This window comes from Sminthopsis crassicaudata, chromosome 3, assembly GCF_048593235.1.
Source record: "Sminthopsis crassicaudata isolate SCR6 chromosome 3, ASM4859323v1, whole genome shotgun sequence".
NCBI lineage: Eukaryota > Metazoa > Chordata > Mammalia > Dasyuromorphia > Dasyuridae > Sminthopsis > Sminthopsis crassicaudata.
Window position 1 is genome coordinate 528,796,630 of NC_133619.1, and position 13,204 is coordinate 528,809,833.

The following is a 13,204-nucleotide window of genomic DNA, read 5'->3' on the forward strand; positions in this document are numbered from 1 at the left end:
TCACAACAACAATTATTATTACTCTTTACAAATCAGAAAACTGAGCGGAGATAAAATAATTTGCCATAAATTATATAGCTTAAATACATATCCACAACTGAAACAGAGAGTTGGTGGGCTTACCAAATGCAGGGAATGACAAGCTTTCTCACCTCACATTGTCATGCTGAGTGCTGTCAGGAGTTACCCAGATCCTTCCCAGATAGTTGCTGGACAGAACCTGCTGTTCGACTGGTGTCAGGATCTCCCTTTGATGGTGGTTTCAGGTGCCAGGGCTCAGAGAATGCTGTCCATGTAGCCTGACCCCCACTCCATTTATATTCCCCAAGCTGGGCTAGGGAGGTGTTTGGGCAAGGTTTCATGGGGTCCCCATAGCTGTTAGGGCTTCCCCTATTTCTATAGGTTAGGCAGAATTTGAGTTTCCCTACAGTGCTTTAACATTCTCTTTTCTTAATCTGATCTGAGAGGAGAGAAAATAGCAAACAGAGGGATGTGGGCTATATTGATCTTGTTAGCAATCCCCACAATTGAGATACATCCTGGAAGTGGAGTAGAGAGGGTCCCTTAATATCTTCTGGGGTGCTTTCCCAAAGGAGCAGAAGAGGACTCTGAACAAAAAGGAGTCAAGGGAGAGTTAGCAAAAAGTTGTCATTTACCTAGTTTGTTGTTTTTGTTTTTGTTTTTGTTTTCCTTCAGAATGGGATAAATTCCTAGAATTATTTCCAATGTTTCAGGAATTTTTCTTGCAATCTTAAAATAACTAACTGTCAAACTTCTTAATCACTGCTCTCAAAACTTTGAGAATCTGCTAAAATGCTATTTTAATTTTAATTAGTTAACTTTATTTTTGTAGTCCCCAGCTTGACCAGAGCTGAGGTCCACAGAAAAAAAGTTAGGCTTTTTCTTTTGTAAGGTGAGAGTCAAGGATGTTAAAAAATCTTCCCAGCATTCTAACTACAGCATAGAGGGTGTTTTCCTTGCTGATTTTGTTTTAAATCTTTCCAGGTAATAAAATCTAGCTCACAGAACAAACATGAAACAGACATTCTTCCCAGAGATGCAGACACAGACAAAAATGACATGAAAGAGGACTGTCCCATCTTTGCCAAAAGCCATCCTATAACACTTCATCTCTGGCATCCCAGAGAAGGTAAAAAGGTGGCAAAGGTTCCCTAGGAACTTGGCCAATAATTGCAAGAATTTCTAAGTCTGGGCATCTTCAGCCAAGAAAAACTTGCTGAGAATGGGACTCACAATGACCCAGACAAGTCTTCTCCCAGTTGCTTAGAGTGTCCCAGCTATAGGATTGAGGAAGAAAAAATGGGGGGCTTATCTTGACAAGGAGGGAATCAAGTCAGGGGAGGCCAGATTCTCCCCATGCTGGGCCACCAAATGTTGAGATTCAGAAGGGACCCCAAAAAGTTGGGGGTTGCAGACCAATGTCCTGAGATGTCTCAAAAGAAATACAGGCTTGAACCCATATCCAAGTCAAGGGGCAAAGTTTATTGTAATTGTAATGCCAACTGAAGCAGGTCAAATTCCAAAAGAATTTTGAAAAGAACCAGAAACAAGGAGACAGCTTTATCCAGTTCTTGATGTCACTAAATTTATGTCCTGAAGATAGAACTGAGGAGTGGTCTCAGGAATTTGGTTATCATTGACCAGCAGATCCAGGACTATCCTAAAGCCAGAAGATTTTAGAATCATTGACATTGTCAGAACAATAGCACTCTAAGGTTAGAGACTCAGGATCACTAATACATCTTTCCTAAAGTTTAGGAGAAGAGATATTATTATATTCCTAGACCAGAATGACATAAACTAAGATCTTTGGGGCCCCCTCCCATGTAAATTGTCCCTTCAGGGGACTCCCAGACCCTGGGAAAAGCCTGCAAACTCCCAATTAAGTGGTTTCATTAATTGGAGATCTTGGTCAATCACCCTCCATAGAATTGCCACAAACAACTCCCAGTGGCTCAAACTGCCAGTTAAGTAATCTCATTCAATTTTAAATTGAATTAAAAATCAGTCTTTCAGGAGTGCCCCCACTCAGACCATACCCACTGGTCTCTTCTCAGTGTTAACTCTTTTACCACAATAAATCTCTTTTACCACACAGACTTCAGGTTTTTGAATTCTTTTCACATTGGACCTGAATCTCCTATCAGAGGGGATTTCCCACCCCAATTCTCTCACCTCATCACAACTACCACTAACTTCATCATTTGCACCTCATCAAGATGGACAGATTGTTAGACCAACAGCACTGTAAGGTCAGGAGGACCTCAGGATCACAGATTCCAAAGCCAGAAGACTTTAGAATCATTGACACAGACTGTTAGAACAGAAGCATTCTAAGGTGGTGGTGGTGGGGGGAACCTCCTTACTGCTGTTTCCCCTAGAAGCTATACTCCTTCACTTGCACTAACCACTTGTGTGAACTCAACGGAATCTCTCATTCTCTCTCTTTTTTAAAAAAAAAAATTTCAATTAATTAATTTTTACAAAAATTTTATGCATAGGTAATTTTCCAGCATTGACAATTGCAAAACCTTTTGTTCCAACATTTCCTCTCCTTCCCCCCACCTCTTCCCCAAGATGGCAGATGGACCAATATGTTAAATATGTTAAAGTATATATTAAATACAATATATGTATACATGTCCAAACAGTTATTTTGCTGTACAAAAAGAATCGGACTTGAAACAGTGTACAATCAGTCTGTGAAGGAAATCAAAAATGCAGGCGGACAAAAATAGAGGGATTGGGAATTCTACGTAGTAGTTCATTGTAAGGGCCCTTTAAATGGGCGGACACAGTGCATCGGGATTGAGGCCCAGAAGTAATTTCTGTGGATATTAGGACTGCCCTTGGGCGGGATCCTGGCCATATTGAGATAGCTTCGTAATGGGTGACTCTCTCGCTGATTGGCTGTGTGTGTGACCTCACAGGCCCTATATAAGCCCACTGCAGGCAGCAACCGCCCTCTTTAATCTCCTGCTGTTCACCCTGGCTCCTAGCCTGGGTGGCCAAGCCAAGATGGGTAGCCGAAAGAGGTAAGGATTTTGGTAGTGAACACGTGGGTCTTCTGACCAGGTGTTCACTTGGGAACCAACAAGTCAGGGCATCAGCTAGGGCATTATGTGAGTAGGTATAATAAAGGCTTTTAAGATTACACATGGTTGTTCTTGAGTGCGCTACCGGTTACTAATCTATAGATTCAAGAGATTGTGGCCAGAGACCTTAGAAGGCCTCAGAGGAGGCGAGCCGGGTAGAGCTCACACTGCAAAGGACAGTGGTCAAAGGTACTCTGGTGGGTCTAGGACAGACTAGTAATTGTAACTGCCAGGAGAGCACGTTACAAATGGCGCTCAACGTGGACGCATCAGGAATTATCAGGTTTTGAAAATATTTAATATTCAGAATTAAGATTCTGAAAGATCCGGTAGAAACGCCACTTAAGAGGGAAGACAGAGAAGCAATATGGACCCAGGTAAATCTGGGATCAGACTCAAGGACACAGCTGAACATAATGCTTATTATATAAAGAGGTTAAAGAGCCAGATGGAAGATCTTTTAACAAAGATCGCCACTGAAGAACAGCAGGAAGCTTGTAATCAAGCTCCCAGAAGGCTATCCCCACACCCATTAAATATAGCTCGGAGAGGGAGCAACCTAGAGCTAGTGCGTATGTATGACAGTATAGAGTATAAAATGCCACAGCAAGAGTTGCTGGAATTGCAGGTTAAACTACAGATTGAGCTAGAGAAAGAAGAAAAAGCTAGGTTACTACAGATAGAACAGGAAGAGTTCAAACCAGTGGCTGAAATTAAGGAAGGAAATAAACGAACCACATGGACTTCAGTTGTAGAAATTCTTCTTAGCATTTTGTTGGTTTACCTCCTGCATTGTTGTTTTAAGGAATATATTGATTACTCTTCCATTGAGAAGAAGTTTAGTTCTTTTTATGTGCAAAGCTCAGGTTGGATTTTAAATCAGCCTTTGGGGGATTTTCCAATTCTTCTTCCCTCTGCCTCACCTTCTTGGGCCAAGGGAGTAGGGGGAGGAGGAAAAGGAAGGGCGATAATACCATCAGCACTGCCCATTAATCCATTCAAAACTCCTGTGTCTTTTCAAAGGACCGGAGTAGGCTTTATGCCCCAAGGCAAAAAGGAATTGTGGAGTATTGAGTATAATCAGAAAAGTTTTGAAAATACAGTTCAGTTAATTTCTAAGAAACCTTACAGGGATAAGACCTTGCAGTTAGAGAGAGTGGAGTTTTATCCTTGTAAAACTGCTAGGATCATCTTTGGAGAGTTGGAACTCCTCTTTTCTTACCTCGTGGATTTTCCACTTCCACAGGTGAGCTTGATTTCCCAACCCCCTACAGGTACTTATAAAACAGTGTTTATGTTTAGAATGGGTTGGAAAATTGCTGTTTTAATCACTAGAATAAATAGACAGTGTGTGATCTTTGACCCAGGAGGAAAATATCAGATTTATTGATTCACACTCCTGAAGTACAATTCGGTATCAGAAACTCAAACTTTGATTTTTAGGCAAAAGAATTCAGGGATATAGCCGAGTGTTCTAGTAAAGTCATTACTGCACAGACTATCCCCAAGATCTTCTCTTCTAAACAAGAGAAGGGAATTTTGGGATATGTGATTGCTTACAATTTTTAAATTTTGATTTTACATTTTTAAACATTTTTGATTTTACATCTTCAAAGTATTTTGATTTTACATTTTAAAGTTATTTTGGTTTTATATTTTTAATCTATTTTGGTTTTACATTTTTAAATTCTTTGCATTTTACCTTAGCAATGCACTTCGGGCATACACAGAAAGTGCAGCTAAGTGACAGACTGACTTTTGTCTGACTTGTTAATCTTTTTGACAACAACTTTGTTTCCACTGTGATGTGGAAAGGCCTGAATGGCATTTGGAAAGGCCCAAGTTGGGCCCCGGGGACATTCCTTCCTAGGTGCAGATCCAGCAGCAGAGTTCATCCCCACCAGAGACATTTGTAACCTGGGATCCAAGAGAAGGACCAGACAACAGTCCAGAGAGACCAGCCAGATGTCCGCAGCCCTTCAGACGCTGATGACAGCAACGTCCCTCCTGACCGTGACACCAGAGACACCAGACACAGTTCCAGTATTGCAGCTGAAATGGACTGTTTTGGGTGATACGCAATATAAAGACTATAAATGGACAATGGGCCTGCTTGCTCCTCCCGTGGCTACTTGCCATATGGTGGCCTGGGAAGAGGCTTTGCCCTATGCTTTCTATTGAAGGACTATGCTTTTAAATTAGTGGGTGAAAAACCAACACACCCACCTGCCATTGTTATTGAGACAATGTTACTGGACATGACTTTGCTTATGTGCACCTGTGAATCTAGAATTGTTCTAGAATTGTGAAAAGTGCAATAGAGAATTGTGATAAGCTAGAATTGTTCTAGGATTGTGAAAAGTGCAATTGAGAATTGTGATAAACTAGAATTGTTCTAGGATTGTGACAAGTGCAATTGAGAATTGTGATAAGCTAGAATTGTTCTAGGAGTGTGAAAAGTGCAACAGAAAATTGTAAGAAACTAGAATTGGTCTAGAACTGTGATAAATGTAACTAGAATTGTGACAACCTACCTACTGATATTTGTTAACTAGAATTGTGATGTTTTACCTTGTTGACTTCCCACCTCAGTGTTGACATCCTACCTCATTGGCATCCAACCTCTTTGGCATATTATCTCGAGTATGACTTTGATGAATGGGTTGAACATTTGGGCCACTGTTGAGCCTGGTTCTCATTGTCATACTTCTGTTTACTGATCTGCTGCTTTGTACCTCCTTGGGCATAACACTCTGTCATCTCATGGACCAAGTGAACTATAGCTGGTGCTAAAAGTTTAGCTTGGTGAGATGTGCGGTTCCCGCAAAACAAGAGAAAGGGAATTGTAAGGGCCCTTTAAATGGGCGGACATAGTGCATCGGGATTGAGGCCCAGAAGTAATTTCTGTGGATATTAGGACTGCCCTTGGGCGGGATCCTGGCCATATTGAGATAGCTTCGTAATGGGTGACTCTCTCGCTGATTGGCTGTGTGTGTGACCTCACAGGCCCTATATAAGCCCACTGCAGGCAGCAACCGCCCTCTTTAATCTCCTGCTGTTCACCCTGGCTCCTAGCCTGGGTGGCCAAGCCAAGATGGGTAGCCGAAAGAGGTAAGGATTTTGGTAGTGAACACGTGGGTCTTCTGACCAGGTGTTCACTTGGGAACCAACAAGTCAGGGCATCAGCTAGGGCATTATGTGAGTAGGTATAATAAAGGCTTTTAAGATTACACATGGTTGTTCTTGAGTGCGCTACCGGTTACTAATCTATAGATTCAAGAGATTGTGGCCAGAGACCTTAGAAGGCCTCAGAGGAGGCGAGCCGGGTAGAGCTCACACTGCAAAAGACAGTGGTCAAAGGTACTCTGGTGGGTCTAGGACAGACTAGTAATTGTAACTGCCAGGAGAGCACGTTACAGTTCATAGTCATCTCCCAGAGTTCTTTCTCTGGGTGTAGCTGGTTCAGTTCATTACTGCTCTATTGGAATTGATTTGGTTCATCTCATTGTTGAAAATGGCCACATCCATCAGAACTGATCATCATATAGTATTGTTTTGAAGTATACAATTATCTCCTGGTACTGCTCATTTCACTCAGCATCAGTTCATGTAAGTCTCTCCAGGCCTTTCTGAAATCATCCTGTTGGTCATTTCTTACAGAACAATAATATTCCATAATATTCATATGCCACAATTTATTCAGCCATTCTCCAATTGATGGACATCCACGTAGTTTCCAGTTTCTGGCCACTAGAAAAAGAGCTGCCACAAACATTTTGGCACACACAGGTCTCTTTCCCCTCTTTAGTATTTCTTTGGGATATAAGCCCAATAGCAGCACTGCTGGGTCAAAGGGTATGCACAGTTTGATAACTTTTGGGGCATATTTCCAGATTGCTCTCCAGAATGGTTGGATTCTTTCACAACTCCACCAACAATGTATTAGTGTCCCAGTTTTTCCACATCCCTTCCAACATTCATCATTATTTGTTCCTGTCATCTTAGCCAATCTGACAGGTGTGAAGTGGTATCTCAGAGTTGTCTTAATTTGCATTTCTCTGATCAATAGTGATTTGGAACACTCTTTCATATGAGTGGATATAGTTTCAATTTCATCATCTGAAAATTGTCTGTTCATATCCTTTTACCACTTATCAATTGGAGAATGGCTTGATTTCTTATAAATTAGAATCAATTCTCTATATATTTTGGAAATGAGTCCTTTATCAGAACCTTTGACCATAAAAATATTTCCCACTTTATTACTTCCCTTCTAATCTTGTTTGCATTAGTTTTGTTTGTACAAAAACTTTTCAATTTGATATAATCAAATTTTTCTATTTTGTGATCAATAATGATCTCTAGTTCTTCTTTGGTCATAAATTCCTTTCTCCTCCACAGGTCTGAGAGGTAGAATATCCTCTGTTCTTCTAATTTATTTATAATCTCATTCTTTATCTCATTCTCTTTTAAGTTCAGCTACCTCATCTCCAAAATGAGGGGATTGGTCAGGGCTTCTTGAACTTTTCCCAAAAAAACTCACAACCCCTTTTTGACTGAGAAATTTTTACTTACCTGACTCCTATATATATATATATATATATATATATATATATATATATATATATATATATATATATATATATATATATATACATATATATGTATGTATATATATACATACATATATATGTATATATATAATAGGTATTCAAATTAAACTTTTACTGTTAATAAGTTATAATTTTGCAATCCCCACATTCAGTTACAAGACCCCATATAGGGTCTCAAACCATAGTTCAACTCTAAATCTCTATATAATCTTATGGTCTTCAAACAAGCAGGTGAGTGGTAAGATCCTGACTCTGGGTTAGGTGAGCTGATAAGGAAAGAAATAATAAAAGTCCTAGTATAGAATCAAATTCACAGACTGTTGGAGTTGGAAGAGTGTGGGAAAAGATTCCTAGAGATTACTACAAATTCTATAGCTGTTACAATTAAAAGCCAAACTGATGAATATCTCCATGCCCTAGAGACAGAACAAGGAGGTGTCACCAGGAACTAGTTCTCAAAATGGACCCTCACAGGTTTTAAATGTGTCTATAAAATCAATCTTTGAATACAAAGTCTAGAGAAATCAGAAATGCTTCTATTTCAAGAAAGTTGGGTTTACCCTACTGTAGAATTCATCTTAAGTGACTTCTTTGAATTCATAGAATCATAGAATCTCAGATATGGAAGGAATCTCAGAAGTTATCTAGTCCATCCCAGATATGGACAGGGATTCCCTCCCACAATATACCCAACAAATGGTCATGCTCCAGACTTACAGAGGGACTGACTTGGGTTTAAAATCAGTTGTTAAAATTAGTTTAAAGTGAGCAGTTAGAAAAAATTAACTAGTTAAAATGAGTTAAAATGAGATTGGATTTGGATAAGTAGTTTAGATTAAAAGAGAAAAAAAGCATAAAGTGTTGTCCCTTTTTTGTTTGGACAATTTTATTAATTTTATTTTATTTTTTTGAGCCTGGGGTTAAGTGACTTGCCCAGGGTCACACAGCTAGGAAATGTTAAGTATCTGAGACCAGATTTGAACTCGGGTCCTCCTGAATTCAAGGCTGGTGCTCTATCCACTGTGCCACCCCCCAATTTTATTAATTTTAATAAGGGGGCCACTGTGAAAGAAAAAGAAAATCTCTGGGAGAGAAAAGACACAAAATATTCTGAATAAAGTATCTAGAGAGATAGAGCCTATCTCTGTCTCTCTCTCTCCCTCTTACACACACATACACACACACACACAGGTAAAGGACTTTATAAATCATTTAGTCCAGATCCTCTCATTTTATTAATAAGTACTAATAAGGTCAAAAGAGTGAATTGTACAAGATCACTCTGGTACTAAGTGGCAGATAATAGAACTAAGGTCCTGGAACTCCAAGTTCAGAATTCTTTCCACCATAGCATGATGCTTCTCAGATTCTCACCTTTCCCAACCGGCAGGTTTTCCTGTGAGACTCAGCAACAGGAGGAAAAGGGAAAAGAGAAAGGTCAAGAATGGCCCAGAATACTCCCTCCAGCTCCATGCAGTGGGAATGTGGTAAAAGGATGTCATCTCCCTGGTCATCTAATGAATATTAATTACTAAGGTTTCTATAATCTTGAAGGTTAATAGTATACTGGACCATTTGCCTGGCATCTATCATATAGGTCTCTCTTACTTTTATCAAGGAGATTTTTCAAATTAGTCACCAAACTCAGGAATTCTGAAACTGTGAAACAGCCCAGTAGAAGGATCTGTTTGGAACAGGTCTGGAGGAATGACAAAGAATTTATTCCTAATAAAAACAAAACACTTCTGCTCCCTTGAATCTATAATACTACATTACATCTCTGTCTCTGTCTCTATCTTTCTATCTGTCTCTCTCTGTCTTTTTCTCTGTCTTTCTGTCTCTCTCTTTCCTCCTGTCTCTGTCTCTAGTTTTTAAAATGAGGAATTATTCCTTTAATTTCAAATATTTCCCTTTTGCTGTACTGCCTTTATCCTGCAGACTTGTAGGCATCTGTTGAAAGGGAACACTTTTAATTACAGTTCTGACATGACCTCAATTCCCTTTTAAAATTCCTCTAATAGCCATCTTGGGTTCTGCTACCATCGAGCAGAGCCAATGCAAACACTTCCATGTCCGGTATTTAAAGCAAATATTTAAAGTCTTAACCTTCCTTATAGGCAGAACCCAGGTACAGAATGTTTGTTTAACAATCCTAATTAAGGGGGTGGAAGGAAAAAGTCAGGTAGGAACCCGCCCCTTTGCAAAGAGATTGGCTCCTTCTCCACCCCTGGAGCCTCCCCGGTGAGTCTTGGTTGGTCTGACACAGAGAATTGTGTCATTAAGGTGTTGTCAAAATGAGCCCTGTAGGTGTGGGTAGTGCCATAGTAGTGAGGTTTCAGACTCCCAGAGGAAGAAGGCTTACTATTGGCTATGGGACCAGGCTCATGGAGGTATTTTTAATGCCTCGGACGATGTCAACTTAGCTGGAGGCGCCAAGGACCTTAAATGTCAATCCTACTCACCGAAGAAAATGACCAAAGTTCCTCAGGGGTTTGATTTCAGTTTCTTAAATGATGAAGAAGCCAGGCAGATCCTGCAGGTCCTGGAGAGAAACGAGGAGCTCCAGAGAGCAGAGAAGGACAGAATCAGGTACAAGGAGAATGGCTTTCCCTTCCTCTGTGCTTGGGGCAAGAGCAAAAAGCACTCAATGTACATACACATCTGCATTTGGGGCTCCCCTCTGGGAAATCTGGAAGAGCTGGACTTGGGCATGTGTTCAAGGGAAGAGGAAGCTGGCCAGTCTGTCCTGGGATCAGGCTGCCCAGCCGAGCTGACATGCTTTAATATTATGGGCACTTCCCAGCAGCCATAGCTGCCTCTGCCCAGTGGGGATACTGCTGCTGCTGCTGCCCCAGCCAGCAGAACTTGGCCTGTGGGGGCTGAAGGAGGGTGGGGATGAAAACTGGTGAGCAAGTCTGAACAAATGGCAGGCTCCTTGGGAAGACAAGTGGGGAGGATCTGGTGGGGCTAGGTACTTTTTAAACTCTGGGCAGAATCTTGGGATTGCAGCCCTGGAGGGCACCCGAGAGATCATCTCCTCCAACTCTCTCGTTTTAAAAGTGAGGAAAGTGAGAAACAGTTTTGCCATACAGCCAATGTAATGGCTGCTCTTCGTATTTCCTCTTTTCCCTCTTGTTTTTCTCCAAACCCTTGTGGTATAACAGCTACCACTTATATAACCTGTGAAGTTTTAAAAGTTTTTCACAAACGTTACTCATTTGATCTTCCCAACAGCCTTATAAGGAGATGCAAGTTTTATTATTTCTATTTTATAGATGAGGACACAGAGGCTCACAGAAACTGAACTGTTTATAACCACAAAACTAGTAATAGACATAAATAGGATTCAAACTCACATAATTTTTAATAACAATGCTTAACAAAAAAGTTATATTGATGTCTTTCACTTTTTATCTTGCCTGATAGATATTTCCCTTTCCTCAACTCCTTATAATAAAGAAAAACAGCAAAATTAATCAATACAGCATCTACAAAATCTTTTCCTGGTAGTCTCCAGCCTCTCTATTAAGAGGAAAGAACCAAACTTTTTGTCTGCCCTCTGGGATCAATATTGATCAGTGCATTTAATTTGAGTTCAATTAACTTTTATTGTTATATTTATTTATTGTTATTATAGCTATATACATTGTTCTTTTGCCTCTGCTTTCTTTGTCCTGTTTCAGTTCATTCATATCTTCCCATTTTCCTTAATTCTTCATATTCAGTATCCCTTACAGTGCAATTATATTCCATTAATTTATATACCACAATTGTTTTTAGCCATCTCTCAATCAATTTTGTTTCCAGAAAAAAACTGTTTGTGGGGTCATTATTTGAAAGTTTGACCTTGAGATTTATGTCTAACAGAAGAGTCACTGGTTCAAAAAATGCAATTAGTTTAGTGGCTTTTCTTGTATAATTTTGAATCTTTTTCCTGAATGATTGTACCAACTTCCAATTTTACAAACAGTATGTTAGTGTGCCTATCTTTCCTCAGTACTTCCAACAATGACTATTTTAATCTTTTATATTTTATCATTTTGCCAACAATACATATGAGAGGAACTCTAAGAATTGTGATTTGCATTTCTCTTATTAGTGATTTACTGCTTTTAAAACATGGTTGTTATTCTATATGTCTTTTTTTTCCTGAGGCAATTGTGGTTAAGTGACTTGCCCAGGGTCACACAATTAGGAAGTGTTAAGTGTCTGAGGTCACATTTAAACTCAGGTCCTCCTGACTTCAGGGCTGGGGCTCTATCTACTACATCAACTAGCTGCCCCTCTGCAAGTCTTTTGAAAATTGCTCATATCCTTTGACCATTTGTCTAATGAGTCAGTCTTAAATGTGTGTCAATGACCTATATATCTTGGAAATCAGATTTTTATCAGCATGCTTGATACAATTCTTTTTGTATGCTCTTACCACTGCCACTACTAATTTAGTGCCAAGGTCAAGACTGACCTAATTGGCTATGAATCAAAGAAAGAAACCTTTGAAAGAAAAATTTTTAGTACTAAACTTTGCCACTAACTAATCATGTGATCATGGATAAATTATATCCTTTCTTCTCTGGACCTCAGTTCCCCCCCAACCATTGTAAATGACTGATGAGAATAATGTCTAATATCTCTTTTTACTAATATTTTGGGTTTTTTTCTTTTCAGCCAGATCTCTTTATCCTGAGATTTTTTTTTTAATAGCTAGGGATGTCTTTCCTCGTTTATTCTATTCATCTAAGATATCATTGGCCTGGAGGGATCATCTAGGGATAATAACAGTTTTTGAGGGTTTAGCTTCTCACTATATCCGTGTTACATATGACCATAGGAGAAGTAGCTTTTCATTAGATCTATTAACATTCCTCAAATCATACACATGATTTCAAAAAAATTGCTTCAGAGCTAAGAAATTAATTCTCTTTCCTCTGTCATGTTCCCCCTCATCCCTCTAAGACACTCTCTCTTTCCCTCTCCCCCTCCCTCCTTCTCTCTGCCTCTGTCTGTCTGTCTGTCTCTCTCTGTCTCTGTCTCTGTCTCTCTCTGTCACACACACACACACACACACACACACACACACACATACACACACACACACACACACACTGCACCTGGCAATTAATGAAATCCTTCCAGTCTCAAAGACAGAACCTCAAGAAATCTCCATGACAAATAGAGCAGTTATTCTTGACATCTTAGGAGTAGATATTTGCTTGGCTAGACTTCACTAAGTCCTTGCTAATCTTTTCTGTTGGAGTTCCTGTAGAATTTCGCTTTTGACAATTCTGCACAAAGCAAGGTGCCTAAATGATTAGTTTCTAGTCAATGAAGGTCAGAAAGAGAATTTCCACTTGGCCAGTAATACTGAACTAACCAGTTTTTCTGCTGGGGAAGTCTTGGGTAAGCCTCAGCATGACTTTGACCTAAGCAAAAGCTTCTCTTGTTGGCAAAAGAAGGAAATTAAACTTGTTACAC

General features: G+C 39.7%; 1 protein-coding gene across 1 annotated transcript in view; it reads left to right on the plus strand.

The window, feature by feature from the left end:
* Positions 1–10,036: 10,036 nt before the first annotated feature.
* Positions 10,037–13,204, plus strand: part of EXPH5 (exophilin 5) — a 102,647-nt gene continuing 99,479 nt past the window's right edge. Inside the window, exon 1 of the mRNA XM_074304324.1 lies at positions 10,037–10,318. Within this exon, the coding sequence (XP_074160425.1) occupies positions 10,200–10,318 (119 nt within the window). The 5' untranslated portion in view covers positions 10,037–10,199. The remainder of the gene's footprint in view (positions 10,319–13,204) is intronic.